Source organism: Typopeltis vanoorti, chromosome 12, assembly GCF_054136105.1.
Source record: "Typopeltis vanoorti isolate ZY-2024b chromosome 12, IOZ_Tvanoo_1.0, whole genome shotgun sequence".
NCBI lineage: Eukaryota > Metazoa > Arthropoda > Arachnida > Uropygi > Thelyphonidae > Typopeltis > Typopeltis vanoorti.
Window position 1 is genome coordinate 46,717,096 of NC_143560.1, and position 18,012 is coordinate 46,735,107.

Here is an 18,012-nt window from a genome sequence, read left to right on the forward strand (position 1 = left end):
CTAATACTGACCGAAGTTGCCATAAACTACACAGAAACTTATGCATACAACATTAATAATTACCAGATCTACAACTTATGTAGACCAAACAAAAGAGGAAGTGGTATCGTGGCATTTATCAAAGAAAAATAGTGACTGAAAACAAATTCATTTCGAACATGCAGAAACACTAATTTTAGAAATCACAAATAGCGACAAACATAGCATCAAATACACAGTAAACATAATATACAGATCCCCAGATAATAATCCACTCAGCTTTCTGCACGAATTAGAATCATGGCTAAGTGGCACTGAACCCCGTACAACACACAGGCTCATCCTAATAGGAGACATTAACATCTTGACCATGCTTCTTCAACTGTTAACACATACCTTGATATACTAAGTCAGTACAACATAAACCCTACCATAAACTCCCCAACAAGAGAAGAAATATTCAACAATTCACTAACACAATCATGCATTGACCATCAACGTACAGGCTCCAATCCATACATATACATCATCAGTAATTAATGCCAAAATTGCCGACCACTACTTTGTCTCGACTTCGTTTCATTATGTCACCCCTGTCCCTCTCAACACCACAAAACTCAACAAAACTCGATCATATCAAAGAGCATTGTCAACGACTTTGTAAAAAATACAGACTAGAATTGCCTACTTAAAATAAATGATCCTGTAACTTTATACGAGAACTTCCAACTAATGTTCACAGACATTTACAAAAAAGCAACAAAGCCTACACAAACGAGGTGACAAACCGACAATAATTCATGGATAAATAGCGACATTTTAAATAGTATTACTGTAAAGGAAAATCAATGGAAAAGACAAAAAGTCACCCAGTAACACTCAACTACAAAGAGATTATAAAAACGCAAGAAATCAACTAACCACAAAAAAGTTCGTAGAGCAAAAAGACACTCTACTATCAAAAATTTATGGAATATAATGAAAACATGAAGAAAATATGGGATATGCGTAATGACTTACTAACTAGAAAAAAAGATTTTATCGCAAAAAGCTTTGGTCAGGATATGAACCAAAAGGAACTAGCAGACCTATTCAACTACTCCTTCACAAACAATATCACACAACTCAAAAAAGATAATCTACCAACGATTAACAAAAAATTACCAGCACAAAGTCAACAGCAAACCATGTATTTTCCACTGGTAACAAAACAGGAACTGAAGGAAGCGCTATTACAGCTAAAAAAACAATGATTACTCCAGGAATAGACAACAAATAAACTCGCAGATCTTTTAACACTCACTCTTTGAACAAATAAATCCTATACTTCTGAGACTCGTGAACATAATATTCGACACTGGTATTATTCCACAACAACTCAAGACTGCTATAATTACACCAGTCTACAAGGCTTGGCAAAAGAACGATACACAGGACTACAGACCGGTAGCTAACCTACCAGTCATCTCCAAAATTCTTGAAAAAATAACATACACACTAGACTACAGGACTATTTACAAAAGTACAACATTATATCACACAAGCAATACGACTTCCAAAAAACAAAAAGCACCATCACCTTATTAGAAGATATTGCCGACGCCATAAACATAGCTCTCGATAAAAACAAGTTTGCTGTCCTTAACCTTATTAACTTAACTAAAGCTTTTGATACACTCAAACATGATATACTGCTGACCAAACTGTGTTCACTCGGAAAAAGAGGAACACTGCATACCTGGTTCAGGAACTATCTATCAAACAGGACACAAGTGACAAAAATAGGCACACACTACAGCCAGGACATACAGATAAAACATGGAATCTCACAAGCTGCTATATTATCACCTACTCTGTTCAACATATACATTAACAACATACACATCTTGACTACACGAAGTAAAATATATCAATACGCAGATGACGGCGTGCTAGATTGCCACTACAAATGGACAAAACACATAGAATACCTACATACTAAACTCTGCATCATTGCAGCAAAACTTTTCCAGGTAAAAGACATGATTCCAAACAACATAAGAAAACTCCTATATCACGGTATCTGCAAATCACTACTCAGGTATGGCATAACAATCTATGCTAACACATCAAACAGCCTTCTTGCAATAACAGAACCATTATATCGGAAAATTATTTCAACAGTGATCTGGAGCCGCCATATACAACAGCCAATAACCGAACCCTGCATGGCGATGCACAAAATCCTGAACATAAAAAATATGAAACACTACTTAATGTTACTAAGAAATTACTTCAACAACACCTATCGTAACAATGGAGACACATATCGCATAACGCGACCAACCACAACTCTTTACACCCCAAGATCCTTCAACAACTCATACAGTTCTGCAATGAGATCACATCTTATACCTACGCAACTCAACAACCTACCACAAAATTTAAAAGACATACACAACAGAACATTAGAACACAAACTGTGGAAGCTATACCAACACAATTAATATAGCACTACCACCTATTTTCACTTCACAAACCAGCAGCATCCAATGCCTGCTTTCCACCCATAAAAAATACCAAATCTAAATAGTGTATGCTAATTCCACTCTCTTCATAAAAGCTAATCCTAGCTTCGAAGTAGGTGGGATTAGCACAATCAAATAACCCTCATTAGCCAATCACTACAATTAACTTCAAAGTCACAATACCTTAACCGATAATAATAAGAATGATACTTATTATTATTATTATATAATATTCTGTACTAAACCAAAAATATATGTGAATAGTCTAGATGTAAATAGCCATATGACAAAGATAACACTTTGTCAAATAAAAAAAAGGGAAATAAATAAATATATATAATAAAATGTAAACTGCAGCATGTAATCATATTAACTACCTTGTGTAACAGTGAACAATATTGTAAACGATTACTGTGATCATCATTATTCTGTTATATGAATTCCACATTATGCAATTATAAAGATGTTAAGAGTGAAAAGTGTAACATAAAAAATTACAGCACTGTTTCCTAAATATTATAAAATATATGTTGTTCTCTGAGAGGTAATGATAAGTTAAAGTAAAGTGATGTACCTAATTGTACACATGGTTAGTACAGAATTGTAAAGTTGTAAAATTGCAAAGTTTCATTGGTTCATTGTTGCTGTCAATTTTTTTATTTTAATTATTATGTGAAAAATGAAATGAATGCATTTAGCATTATCTATTGCATGTTGATAAAAATGTAATTGTTAATATGAATTGTGAATAAAAATGGATTGTAAAATTAAAATGTAAATGACAAAATGAAAATAGCTGTTTTAATGTAAAACTGTAAATTATTTTTGTTAGGATTACTATTAATTTTAACATAAATTATATTACATTGTCCTAATCATAATAATTTTAATAGCATGTAACAAGTACCCAACACTATGTAATTTCTTTATAATAAACTGTGTTAAAAAAAAAACGAGATATCGAGGAAGGCCACATACTACACACACCAGCTTATTCTCAAATTCAAGAATACTTATTCTTGAATTCATTTGCACTGCTTGCACACGCAACATTATTACCACCCTATGAGAGAAAAATCTAGCCTCACCTCCTTAGTGGCATTCATTCTCAGATTCCAAGGATGCCCTCTTGTCCTTTACCCACCCTCCATAAAATGAAAAATTCCATCAAAAAACTGAAATCCTGTATGACTCTTTCGGAAGTTTGTAAGTCTCAATCATATCGCCCCTCTTTCTCTTGTTTGCTAGCATCTACAGTCTACAAATTCTCAATCTGTCTTTATAATCAGTGTTCTGCAATCTTGATATAATTTTTAACGCTGTCCATTGCATCAGAATCACAATGGAAACCAGGAGACCAGACCTGCACATAATAGTCCAAGTGAGGTCTTAACAAGGCCTTGTAAAGAGGAAACAATATGGAAAAAACTGAACTAGCAAGAACTGTATGGCCATGTCATAAATTAATTTGTTAAAATTGCAATATTCAATGTAGTTTTGCTTGAAAGAACATTTAAAGCAAAGAGAATAGAAATAAATAGTGTTTTATTAAGTGTTATTAATACATTAATTATGTATTACACAAAAATTTATATTCTTTATGTAAGTTTTCTTTAATTTTCAATATTTTATTAAAACTGTTAGCACCAACTATGTCCATTTTTTTTAAAGCTTCCTTATTAAAGGAATTATCTATAAGTGGAATATTTGATATAAGAGCAACCACAATACCCTGAGGGTTTCATTATATCCAGTATGTACTTAATTTATTATTATTACATGAACATCTCCATGGAGTCCAACAACTCATTGCAGGAAGCCTACACTAACCATGCCTATCATGTTCCTCACAATGACCACATAATTCCTATCATATTGTTAAATTTCTTTACTTTAGCTTTAAATTCTTACCTTGTGTGTGTATTTTTAATTTGTTATTTTTAAAGCTTACGATTGTTATCTTTAGTGAATAACCCTATTACTTGATATAATTTCTCATTTGCTTTCACCCTTTCCACTCTGTGGCCGCTACTTAAATTGCTCACGTGTGCAAAAGTTGGTAGACAAAGAAATTTGCCCACGGATAGAGCCAAATTTCTTTGATACAAATCTGGAATTAACTCTGTGTCAGAATATGGAAAAATTTGTTTGTTAAAGCTGCGCCATCCAAATTCTTAGACAGGAGAATCTTCCTTGTCAGAGAGTTAACACTCAGAATGACACGCTATTCGATAATCAAACAATTAAAATTCCCAATTACAAAGACCTCGTATATTTTTACTCTTACTGCAGTCGTAGCTATCCCCACAAGTTAACTCACACTGGTTCTATTTTTATAAGTGGTGCATTGAGTTCACAGATCAGGGAATTTGTTAGGTAAAAAAAAGAAAGGTTTATTCATTACTCTAATAAGATATACAAATAATAAGATCACCTAACAAAACTGAATCTCTCCTACAAAATTGAAAATGATATAAATTTCTGACTTGATCCCATTCAACTAACATTCTTGTACAAGCATTTATCTTATTCAAGATTCAAGAACTATCAGGCTATAACAAACTTTAGTAATTCAATATAACACTGTACATGAATTCTTACTCACAGCTAAGACAATCTACCAGTTGATTAAATACTAAAGTCCTGTTTCAGTTTTGTAAGTCCAGTCACTGAGCATATCCGCACATTATTGCACACTAACTGTTTCTTGCATACAAAGGAATTGAAAAGTTTCTACATTACCGAGCATCAGAATCTCTCTTGCCTTTTTTCTCGATCTTCCGAAAAATTCACACGGCTTGTTACCCTCTTTTACGGTCATTTGTCTTCAGGTCGACAAACTAGTGATTACGATCACAAATCACCTTTCCGATGTGGACGAAGCTGCTCTACCGGGTTCGGTCCACATGGTTCTGCATGCTGATCGGTTTGCGCTGGCTTTTCGGCTATACCGATGATTATGCCCGCACTGGATCGCTATCTGGCTGCATGGCTGCCACTGGACATCGTTCTTTTCAACCGCTCTCATGCAACTTCTCTAAGAACGACTCAAACAGGAATCCTGAACAAAAAAAGACCTCCCCGAGTTGGCGTCGCCAAACTCTATATATATCCTTGCTAAGCTGTTCTCCCTCTTACGTCACTCTTTTCTGGCCGGCACTTAAAATTCTTGCACTCGGTACCATTCTCTCCTTGTTGCATTCTCCACGCGTGCGACTTGGACCTAGCATATGTGACTGCCTGGGGTCATTTCTGTAAGCCAATTATCTCGTTGTATACTTAGATCTAACTTTCTCATGTTAATTCTCAAGTTAATTCTCAAGTTAATTCTCATGTTAACATAAGTTACGTCTTATGTTACTTCTGTCAACAATTTCACTTATACCTATATACAAGCATTTTCCCCGGGAATTTTTGTACCTGTTAAATCTGAATGAAATATTTTACAATATAATAAACCTTTCAATCAAGATTTAACAATATCTCTTCTTAAATTTGTTTACGGACACACTCTGGCAATCCATTCTGCCCATTCACCACTCTTCAAGCAAAAAAAATCTGGCCCACATTGGCATCCACTTGTTCTCTGCTGTCCAGCTATATGTATATATATTTTTAATGTGGTTCCTGCCCACAAAAGGTTATTATTAAACCTATAGTACATTCGTATTGTGGGTCAGCAAAGGATTCCTCTCCTTCCCCCCATTTTTATTAACTTTATATATTTTTGTGTAATTTTTTATTTATTTTTATATAGTCTGGAAACCCAGTTCTAGAGACCAAACACTAAACTTTTTCAACCTACTTTGGGCCTCCAAATAAGTAGGGCAGTGGTGTCACACCAGGTGATGAAATTCACCTTCCACTTAAAGACAATCACAAACATCCATGCCCACAGTGGGATCTGAACTTGCGACCTGCTGGTTGGAGAGTGGGTATGCAAATCACTGGAAAATTTCTTTAGTAACATATATATTTCTATCATATCCCCTCTTCTTTGTCTATCAGCCAAACTTTGTAATCCACGACTCTTCAGTCTGTAGACAGTGTTCCACAGACCAGTTGTTTTGGCTACAACTTGCTTCTACCTCGATTACTTCAACATTTCAAGAAATCCAGGCAATTGTGAATAGTCACATATGGCTGTGTCAAATCCTTATACTATAAAGAGAGATAATAGGTTTTTTATCCCTACATGTCTATTTGTTCCTTAATATACAATGTTCCTCTGAGCTATTTTGCTCACTTTTGACTGTTAATTCACACATCACTTCCTTTCTGATCATAATACTTTCATTTTCTATTTGAAAGTAATGTATCTGGCATAGCCATTTAAATAAAAGAAAAGTAACCCAGAAAAGTTGCCTGTTAACTCACCTATCACTTCCTTTCTAATCATAATACTTTTTTCTATTTGAAAGTAATGTATCTGGCACAGCCATCTAAATAAAAGAAAAGTAATCCTCTAAGTCAGTGATTTTCAACCTTTTTCATAATATGGCACACCCAGACTAATTATTAAAATTCTGCGACACACTAAAAATATATTCTTTTAATTTTGTGACGATCTGGCAGGCATAATTTTGATTGATTTACACACACAAGATAAATAAATGTGCAAATGATGACATTATTTCTTTCAATTAATTTGTTTTCACAAATCTCAAGGCACACCTGAAGACCTCTCGTGGCACACCGGTTGAAAATCGCTGCTCTAAGTCTATCTAAGTTGGCCATCTTTGATATATCAACCAATCTTCCATTAATACAATGGCATTTATAACTAAGTAACGTGATTCTCACTAATCTACAGTGCCACCAAGTTACTTGGTTGCTATCCTATATGTGAAGATAACATAGTTAATGACAAACTTCCTCCTCTGACCTTCCATGGTGCATATCAAATTCCCTGCATCTGTGGTTTATCATTATTCAGCCTTACTAGAAGATCTTAGCTGTTCATTATGATGACTATCTAGATTCAATTCTATGAGCTAGTGCAACCTGGACTTGCTGAAAACATGCCATCTCCTCCAAAAATAGGAATATGAGAGAGAGAGAGAGAGAATGAAGGAGAGGAAGATATGGTGTGAGTGAATATACACAAGTCAACCTATACATGGTGGTGAATTTTAGAATACATGTACCAGCTCAGCCACAATGGTGATTCAGTATTATGGTTCCATTGTTATTGTATTATATTCCAGTATTATTGTCCATCCCGTATACTCATATATAGTACTAATTTACTATAGGTTGAACAACCAACCTCATGTGTATGGGCTCAAAAAGAAAAAAAATCATGAAGTTAGTCAGTCTTAGCCTATGGATGTGGGACTGGTTTTTCAGTTTCTCACCTCATAAAAACATAAAACTGACTTTGAACACATTTGATAGTAGTTATGTGTACATCTAGGAATAAATATGAATTCTGACAATTCATGGATTTCATGCTATTATCATTCTAGCTGGACTAATGTCTCTTGGTAGGAGACTGATAATAATAAATGCTTCATTATTATACACTATACTAGAGACTATTAAAATGCATTTACAGGCTAAGAAAGTTCAATTATAAATTTTTTAAGTAAAAGAAATAAATAAAAATAAATCATTAAAATTTTGCTTGCCCAGAAACAATTCTTGGTTTCAGTGAAAAATGATCAACTGGAGAATCAGGTACTAGAGGTTCAGGAGTCCATTCTGCAATCAACTCTTCCTTTTCCTGAAATAACAGCAAATGCAGCACCTAAATCCTGTTATTTATATAAGACTAAAATTCTTATACACTATTCATAACTTATTTTAACAGTATTAACAACACCAAACAAACTATGTTATAAAAAAAATGTTTATTATAGTTTACACGTGACAATGAGTAAATGAAACAATTCAAATTGTAATGGACAAAATACCTAAAGTCCTAATTTGGGCTCCTGTAATGTTGTAAAAAAAGAAGTATTACAGCTATGTAGGAGTTGATCTTAAAATAACAGTCTCCAAATTTTTGGCAAATTAATGCAACCATACTTATTCAGGTTAGAAGAATTCTTCAAAAAATAGTCTTTAAATTATTCTAAATTATCTTAAATACCACATTGGTTTTCTTCCATCTAATCCTCTTTGAAGGAATGAAGTTTATCCTTAGGAGAGTAGATCAGAGTTGCTAATTTAATATGCAGTTTCAATGCAGTGCTAAGGCCATGTTTTATTAGTACTCATGGCTAATCCTTTCTGATGTACCTCTGACATAGGGAATTGGAATAGTGATGTTTTCTTCTTGTGTGTTAGAAGAGGGAGAAGTAATGGGACTGTGTAGTATTTGATCTATTTTGAAGGAATTGTAGCCATTGGTCAAGAAAGTTTGGTGCAGATATTTAAATTCTGTGAAAAGAGCTGTATTATAAGAAAAAAAAAAAAAAAATCACTCTGAATCTGTGTTTTTTAGAATACCATACTGTTGAGCTGGATGATGATGTGATTATTTATGTAGATATCTTTCTGTCTGTCTCTCTCTCTGTCTCTGTGTGTGTGTGTGTGTGTGTGTGTGCGCGCGCGCGTGCGTGTGTTGGCTTCCTATAAATGGAAAAAGATATGATCCATCTAAAAAGCAGATGACTAATGTATCAAGAAAAGGTAAACAGTTATTAGATTCTTTTTTAACTGTGAAGTTAATTTTGGGTTGTTGGTTGTTTGAGTAGGTGACAAAAGCATCCAAAATGTCTTGTTCCATAGCCAGAAAATTTGGTGGTACGCCTTTTGGAAACTCATATAAGTAAATATGACCTCTCCATTGCTTCTGCCTTAGTATCACCACTTCTGGGTCTGGCTCCCACTAACGAGACCTCAATAAAGGTCGAAACCGGTCTGGGTAGTGGCCCTTCCCTTAACGCATAGCATTATACATGTCTGCAAGGAGATGTGCTTTGTATTATGGGAGATACTGAGACAAGGAGTGATGAGAGCTTGGGCCACCTTTACTATGAGTTGCCTCAGTCCTGAAGATATTTCAGGCACAAACTTTGTTTGCTTAAACTTGGGTAAAGGATTAAACTAAATTTATTATAGTCTAACCAAGTGGAAAATAAACTTCCAACATCTATTGTCGTGACGACTCCTTTCTGTCGTGTTCTAAATCTATCTAGTTTCAAGTCACTTTTATGAATAATACAACTAATTACGAAATGATCACCGATCCAAAAGTAGGGAAATTTATATTTATACTGCGCCACCCTATTCTTAGATTAGTCTATATAAATAGTAGGATCAGTTCTAAATTAAGTTAACAGTCATCTCATTAGGCCGAATCATCTATTATCATTTTTACTTGGGGTTTTCGCAAGATTCGAATGTTTATGAACGGTGCAATAATAAGGAATTCAGGCAAACACAATATTTAGATCAACAAAACAAAACATTTAATATATGATATGGTCAACAAATACAAGAACTCTATTTTAAAATGGAACTATACAATTAACTTAACACTTCTTCTTAGGTCACTGATGCTAATTCAATGTTCTAACTTTCATATACTATTCACAGTCTCAAAAACACAAATCTTCTTATCTCAAGTTAATATAACAATTTCACATTTTTTTCAGTCTTCACAAATCTATCAACTCAATGTTTATATTCACAGCAGGCAATAAACTACGTAAGCTATATTCCAAGCAAATATATTCCCGGACCTTGAGCATCGGAGGTATATTACAGTTAATGCTAGAATAGAGAAACTTATACAACTACTCTTACCAGACAAATTCTTCAATACATCAAATTATTGAGAGAGCACTTATGAATTAACTTAATTAACATTAGCGGAACACACATAACAAATATTCTCCATAGTTTAAACTGTATTACTGTAAGTCGCACTTCACTATTCCAAACAACGGTAATCAGGTACTAATATCTTTTCCTGTTCACTTTTCTCCAAGTAATCAATATAACCTTTTCCTAGGGCAACATAGAATTTAATCGTAATCCAGATTAACTAGAACTAATCAGAATTTTCGCATTGACTGTCCAGTTTCCTTTTATCTGATTACGGCATCAACCTTTCTTCATAACAACAGCAGTTTTCGCTTATAACATTAAACTTTATGTTTCACTACTTATAGGTTCACTTCCGAACACTATACTCATAAATCTCTGCCCTGAGGATTATATAATCTTGGTTCCGCAAAACTCTCTCCTCACTCCTTAATAATAATTCTTCTCTATCTTTTTTCTATGACCTTCCCTCTTCTCTATATATCTATCTATCTGACCTTCACTCCCACCTTACGTTCGAACGCCACGCTCTACTCCACTCGTGGTTGTTTACGCGTGCGTCTCCATGACAACAGACTGCACGTAAACATTTCGCTAATCTAATGTATGGTCTAATATTATTCATGAGTGATTACATAACATTAAATATTTCACAAATAAAAACAACAGAATACTTAAGCTACTTCTTTAACTTTTTGATTACGTATACAGTTAAATATAAATTAACACTTTACGTTACACCACATATATTTAGTTATACAAAATTCTAAACATATTATTATTTTATAAACTAATAGCAAGTCAGATCTTGAGTAAATATTTAATTAGTAATTCTTAATTAAGGAATAATAAACAATTTTATATAAACCGTGATTAATATTTAATAATCCATGTTAAATGTGAATGAAAAATAATAAATTACATAACATGGCTTCATTCACAATTTAACACTATCATATCCTCTTTTATCTTGAACAACAGCCTTTCCCTTGTCAACTTTAGTAATAATTAAACTGTTATTTTTTAAGTACTTCAGCACTTAATTCATAAAAGAAAGATTGGGATGAAGAGGCTAATAACTAAAAAGAATTTTTTTCACATTCTAAATTGATCCTATTAGTCATTTTAAGAGGTAAGGACTGAAGGTCTCTATCTATGATATGAAGACAATTCATAAGAGGTACCTTATTGGGAGAAATGGCAAAATGTCCTTTTGATAAAACAAAAAGTTTTATAATAAACCATAAAACATTTTATAATAAATAAAGCATCATGTGTTAGTGGATGGCTAGATATATTGAAGATAAGTTTATCAAAGTTACAGACAACATTATGGGCATTTGTTCTAAAGTGGTGTAAAAGTGAATCAAACTTGTGCTTTAAATTATCACAAGTAGAATTAAAAATGCACTGGTAAGAAGTTGATGAAATACAAAGGATGTTAAAAAAATTTAGCCATTAATACAGATTCTAAAGCGATCTTAATAGAAACAATTTCCCTAATTTAAGAAGGCTAACGATTTTTTTTAGCTTCGAAATGTTGATAGCTTAAAAGTGATCTTCTAGCCCTCAAGTAAATCTGATGGGTTTTAGGAAACCTATATTAAAACTTTTTTTTTATCACTCCCCCACATGAGGGGGCTGCAAGGTCTATAACAAATAAATGCCACGTGTGGATTTGAGTTCAGGAGCAAAATAATCAGTTGATGTTCCTCTACTGTGCTTCTAAAACACAGTTTTAGAAACAATAAAGGTCACTAAGTTGTTATTGCAGGATGGTGAGATCAATGTTTTAGGGCACTTATTGTAAATGATTTGGAAAGAAACTTCTGCAACTCAAAGGAAGAGCCATTCCAAATTGCAAAAACATCATCCACATATCTATACCAATGTACAGATATGTGGATGATATTAAAGAGGACAGTGGGGGAAAAGTAATTAAGAATTATATTCTTGACCCCAGTCATGCAAAATTCAGCAAACAATCAGAAAATAGCCAGGAGAGGGGTTGTTAAGGGATAAAATTCTCTTTTCTACTTTTGAAATTAATATACAGAGTTTCAAGACTGAACCAATTATTTATAACATAAGCACAAATGATTAAGTTACTCAAAAAATTCTGTTGATTTTAATAATGTAAATATTAATATTAATAATTATCAATATAATTATTAATATTGATAATTATTAAATACATTATAAAGATACTGAGATATTAGCATACCTTTTCAGTAAGTTCAGTACGCTCAGGCTTGTAGCTCTTGTGAAACAGTAGCCATAACACCCACATTAACAAGAATCCTTCCAAAGCCAGATGATATGGTGGAGCCTAGAGAAGGCAATTTATCAAGCAATTACAATAACAGAAGCAAACGACTATAACATTACCACAAAAATCTTTGATTTTAGCAATTAACAACAACCTAACACAGAGTTGACACAATAAATTTTCTCAGCTCTATCTTTAGATAGCGGTCAAACCATGCAACATTTTACATAGCATGTAAGATAAGACATAATTTGACCTAATATTTTTGGCATAATATTGTTGGTCATAAGTGAGATATGACCAACAGTGGGGAAGGATGAGTCAGGAAGGAAAGGGAGAGGAATGTTTTTAATGACAAAAGATGAATTGCATCTTATTAGAATGGTGACCCCAGAAGACTATGATGATAATGGCCTTAAGAATATATGGTGTGAAGAGTGAATAGGATAATATGGAGATAAGTAATGCTGAGAACAATAATCATCATGGAGGATTTTAATGAAATAATGCTAAGTGGAAACAGTTGGTGGGTGGAAGCTTACAGAAGTAGGGAATAAAGTTTCCTTACTTCTGTAAGTTGTTTACAGACCATTATATAATCAAGCATTCAGTAAAAATGAAAATCATGGGCTTCAGAATGATTCTAAAACTTTCCAATATCATCACACAAGAATTCAATGTTCAAATAATCTGTAATAAAAATTATGGACAACAGATTGCCAAAGTTTAAAAGGATTGTATATTAGGGTTGGGGTCAGATGTCATATCAGTATTATTATTCTTATGGGGAACTCCAAGGAGTCCTTAGACACATCGAGGGAGGCCCTAAACATAATGTCAAGAACAACTATTCAACATTCACACAGTATCTATCATACTTTGCCTTGAACGCATTCAAAGTCATGGTACCCAAAACACTCTGGCAGCTTATTCCACTCATTTACCACTCTCCAAGTAAAAAACCTAGCTCTAACACCCTTGCTAACCACACCACTTGTCCAGTTTCCATGGATGGCCCCTAGTCCTCTCACCACCAGTCCTGTTCTCAAAAATATCCTCTGAGTTAATCTTATAGAAACCCTTCAGTAATTTGAATGTCTCAATCATACACCCCTTTTCTGCCTATCAACCAATTTCTGCAACCCACAAATCTTCAACCTGTTCTCATAAGGTTCATTCCATAGACCTGCTATCATCTTGGTCACTTGCCTCTGGATCCTTTCCACCTCCTCCCCATCAAGAAGAAACCCTGGCACCCTAATCTGGGCACAGTAGTCAAGATGGCATCTTATCAAGGCTCGATACAGAGGAACAACAACTTGCTTGTCTCTGCTCGTCAAAGTATTCTTCAGTAACCAAGTGATTTGATGAGCTGATTTAGCCACTTTTGCAATTTGCCCCATAACTTCAACTCCCGATCCACCAATACTCCCAAATCCCTGGCCTCATCAATCTCCTGAGTACAGTTCCACCAATGTGGTATACTGCTGCTAATCTTTTCACCCCAAAATGCATAACCTTACATTTTTGTCACATTAAATTGACATCCATTCTCCTTAGCCCAGTCCTCCAATCTATCCAAATCATCCTGCAAAATTTTGACATCATGTGCATTCACTATTGCTCTACCCAACTTTGCATCATCAGCAAACAAATGAACAGTTCCTCTCAGATCCTTTCCTATATCGTTAATGAACAAATTAAATAGTAGTGATCCGAGAACAGAACCCTGTGGCACACCACTAGTCACGAGCCATCTTTTGGACTCTACTCCTGAATAAACTACTCTCTGATATCTCTCCATCAACCACCCTCCTATCCATCTCACCAACCCTATATCCATCCCCATATGCTGCAGTTTACTGATTAGAATTCCATGTGGTATCCTGTCGAAGGCCTTAGCCAGGTCCAGCAGTATCAATGTAAACCCATTACCCTTATCCAGTTCAGCCGTCACTGTGTTATAAAACGTGAGCAAGTTACTGAGGCATGATCTACCATTCACAAAACCATGCTGTCCCCCCCCCCCATACAATGTATCCCATTTTCATCTATCCATTCCTGTATTTTTCTCTTGACTACTTTCTCCAAGACTTTGACAATGACTCCTGATATGCTAATCGGTCGGTAATTTGCAACAGCAGTCTTGGAACCTCCTTTATGCAGTAGAACTATTTTCCCTTGTTTTCACCCCCTCGGGACTAACCCAGACCCGAGACTCAAATTAAACAAAATGGTCAAGAGCACTGACAATTCTTTAGCCGCTTCGCTTACGACCCAAGCTGGTATACCATCCAATCCCACAGATGTATTCACATTAAGGTTTTGTAATAGACTATTCACCTCCACTTCATTCACCACAATTTCCGTATAAGCTATTGGTTCCTTCATTCCTGCAATATCACCATCTTGATGATATACTCTTGCAAAGTGCTCGCTCAGTAATTCCACTATATCAACTGATTCAGTTACCTCCCTACCATCGGCATTCCTTAAAATCATTCTGCTGTATACGTTTTTTCTTTTACTTGCAGCATATCGAAAAACTGTTTGGGGTTCTCTTTAGCTTGCATGGCTAATTCCCTTTCATAATCCGCTTTTGCCTTTCTTACCAGACTCGTTACCCTTCTGCCCTGCCCTTTATACCGTTCATGTGCCTGCAGGTCACCTTTCTCCTTAAATTCCCTCCACAGTTGTTTCTTTTTTTGCAGCTCAAGCTGAATGGTGTTATTCATCCATGTATGATATCTGACCTCAATATAACTCAATATAACCTCAATCTGAGGTCAGAACTCAGTATAAGCGGGAGAATAATCAGTAGTTGCATGAGGAGTATAAAAACACAGACAAGAAGTGACAGGCATGATAAGGATGAAGAAAATGGAACATGAAAAGAAGCTGGCAGAAGAGATTAGTGCATCTGCTCTCCTCTTGGCTGGAGAGCAGATACACTAATCACTTGGCCAACCAGGTGGTGATGGAGAGGATTCAGAGAAGAGTGACCAAGCTGGTAATGGGTCTCTGGAATGTTCCCTATGAGGACAGATTGAAGGTGTGTGGTTGCAGTGTTGAGCTGACAGGCAGAGGAGAGGGATATGATAAAAACATTTAAGATACTCAAGGGATTCGATAAGATTGAAAATAAATTTTTCAATGTATGGGGAATAAGAGAAAAACAATGGGTCACACTTGGAAGTTGTCTAAGAATGTGGTTAATAAGGGTGTGAAGAGTGGGTTCTTTACTTGGAAAATGGTGAATGAGTGGAATGGATTACCAGAGGTGGTTGTGAATGCCCCAGTGTTAATGGATAATGTGAGTCTCCACAATGAATGTTTTGACTCCATGGAGTACCTGTACAAATAAATAAATAATAATACAAAAATTGGCTCGGGGGGGGGGGGGGGGGGGATTGCAGTTATATATAGTTTCTTTTCAATGGTATTACCAACAATACTGTAAAAAGTTCAAATACACAGTGGAATATCACAGAAACTCTGTTCTGGCCCATTGCTACTCAACTTGTTCATCAATGACAGTGCCAGTCATAATAGGATATTCAATTTTGTTTATGTAATATAAAGTTGAAAAGTACAATAAAGAATAATTCTGATGTGCTATTCATCAGGAGACTTGAATTTGAATAAATTGTTTGTAGACAGATGAGAAGGAATGCTAGTTCAGTTTCTGCAAAGTGAAAGGTTTGTGCTTTTGATAACAAAAAAAAAAAAAAACTAGCATTATCAAGGTCAGGAATAAAAGAAAGCTCGATGGAAAATTAAAGAAGGTAAAATTTCAAGGGACAGATTGATAACACAGCAATTACACTGTAAGCAGAAAAGACTGCTACAGCAAGTAGAAGACCACAGAGAGGGTGTTAAGACAGATAACCAAGATAAATATGAAGTGTTGACTATGAAGACAGAATAAAGGTTGCTTTTCTTGGCAAACAGAAGGTAAATGGGAGGTGGTCATATGAACAAGAAATGCACACAATTTCAAGGCAGAATCATATAAGGTAAACATAATATATATAAGGTAAACACAATCATAATAATAAATTCAGTGGAATCTATGAGAATGAGGGTGACTAGTGGAGTAACTCGGGGTTCTGTACTAGGGCAACTACACTTGTAATGGTATAATATGATTTAACGAAAGATTTAAGGGAGGAGAGGATATTCAATTATTTGCTGATGAAACAAAACTGGGAAGGGTAATAGTTGATAAAGGCAATATAGATATCCTGCAGGCTGATTTAAATAAATTGGCATGGTGGGCAAAAGATAATGATTGTCAAATTATTTTCAAAGATTTGTTTTTTTTTTCACTAACCAAGTGAAAAAAATGCTCTAAATTAAAGATGCCAAGAAATTATATTTTTGGTTCATCCTTTATCCAAGTGTAAGCAAACAAAGTTTACATGTGAAGTCACTTCACAACTGGGCTCCTCGTATATAGAGGCTGATGACTTCACATCAATTGCCTTAGTATCCCATAATGCAAAGCACATATCCTTACGGGCATGTATAATGCTATGCATTATGGGAAGAGCCACTACCCAGACTAGTTTGGACATTTATTGAGGTCTGATCGGTGGGAGCCAGATCCGGAAGTGATACCAAGGAAGTAGTGGTGCAGAAGTCACATTTACATATAGAAGTAGCTAAAAGGTTGCACTTCATTACTAAAATACCCTGAATTAGAGATAGATGTTGAAAGCCTTTTTCATTTGGTTATACTATAAATTAAATACTAAGGCAATTGATGTGAAGTTATCAACCTCTATATACAAGTAGCCCAGTCGTGAAATGACTTCACGTGCAAACTTTGTTTGCTTACACTTGGGTAAAGGATGAAACCAAGAATATAATTTCTTGGCATCTTTACTTTACAGTATAACCAAGTAAAAAAAAAAAAAACTTTCAACATTTATCTCTAATCCAGAGAATTCTAGTAATAACGTGACACCTTTTGGCAAATTGAATATGGAAATATGACTTCTGCATTATTTCAACCTTGGTATAACTTCTGGGTCTGGCTCCCACTAATGCAGTTCTTTGTTGATGTGGGAAGTCTGCCGAAATGGCTGCTTCGCTGGATGCTTTTCCCTGGGTTATGAGTGGCTCTGCTTGGGTGAGCCTGGCATTGGTCTGAGCCACCACTGAGGGTTTCTTTTCTGTGGCAGGATGGGTCTCACTGAGTGGAATTGCCACCGACTTAAATGATCCTTTGGGTCATTCACTGTTGGGTGATCTGAGGGATCACCTGAGTTTTTGAAGACCCTCTCCCCCTTCAAAACCAGTCTGCATAATTGATTGTCAATGTTGCAAAATGTAAGGTTGTGCACTTCAGGCTGAAAAGGTTGTATACTGTGTATCACACTGATGATACCTGATTGCAAGAAATTGATGAGGCTAGGGACTTGGGGATAATGGTGGACAGAAAGTTGTGAAGTTCAGAGAGCATACTGCAGAAGTTAG

General features: G+C 35.1%; 1 protein-coding gene across 1 annotated transcript in view; it reads right to left on the bottom strand.

The window, feature by feature from the left end:
- The window catches only part of Spt-I (serine palmitoyltransferase subunit I), a 173,383-nt gene that overhangs the window by 153,707 nt on the left and 1,664 nt on the right, over positions 1-18,012 (bottom strand). Inside the window, exons 3-4 of the mRNA XM_090402250.1 lie at positions 12,487-12,591; positions 8,117-8,211 (exon numbers count right to left, since the gene is read on the bottom strand). Of these exons, the coding sequence (XP_090258376.1) occupies positions 8,117-8,211; positions 12,487-12,591 (200 nt within the window). The remainder of the gene's footprint in view (positions 1-8,116; positions 8,212-12,486; positions 12,592-18,012) is intronic.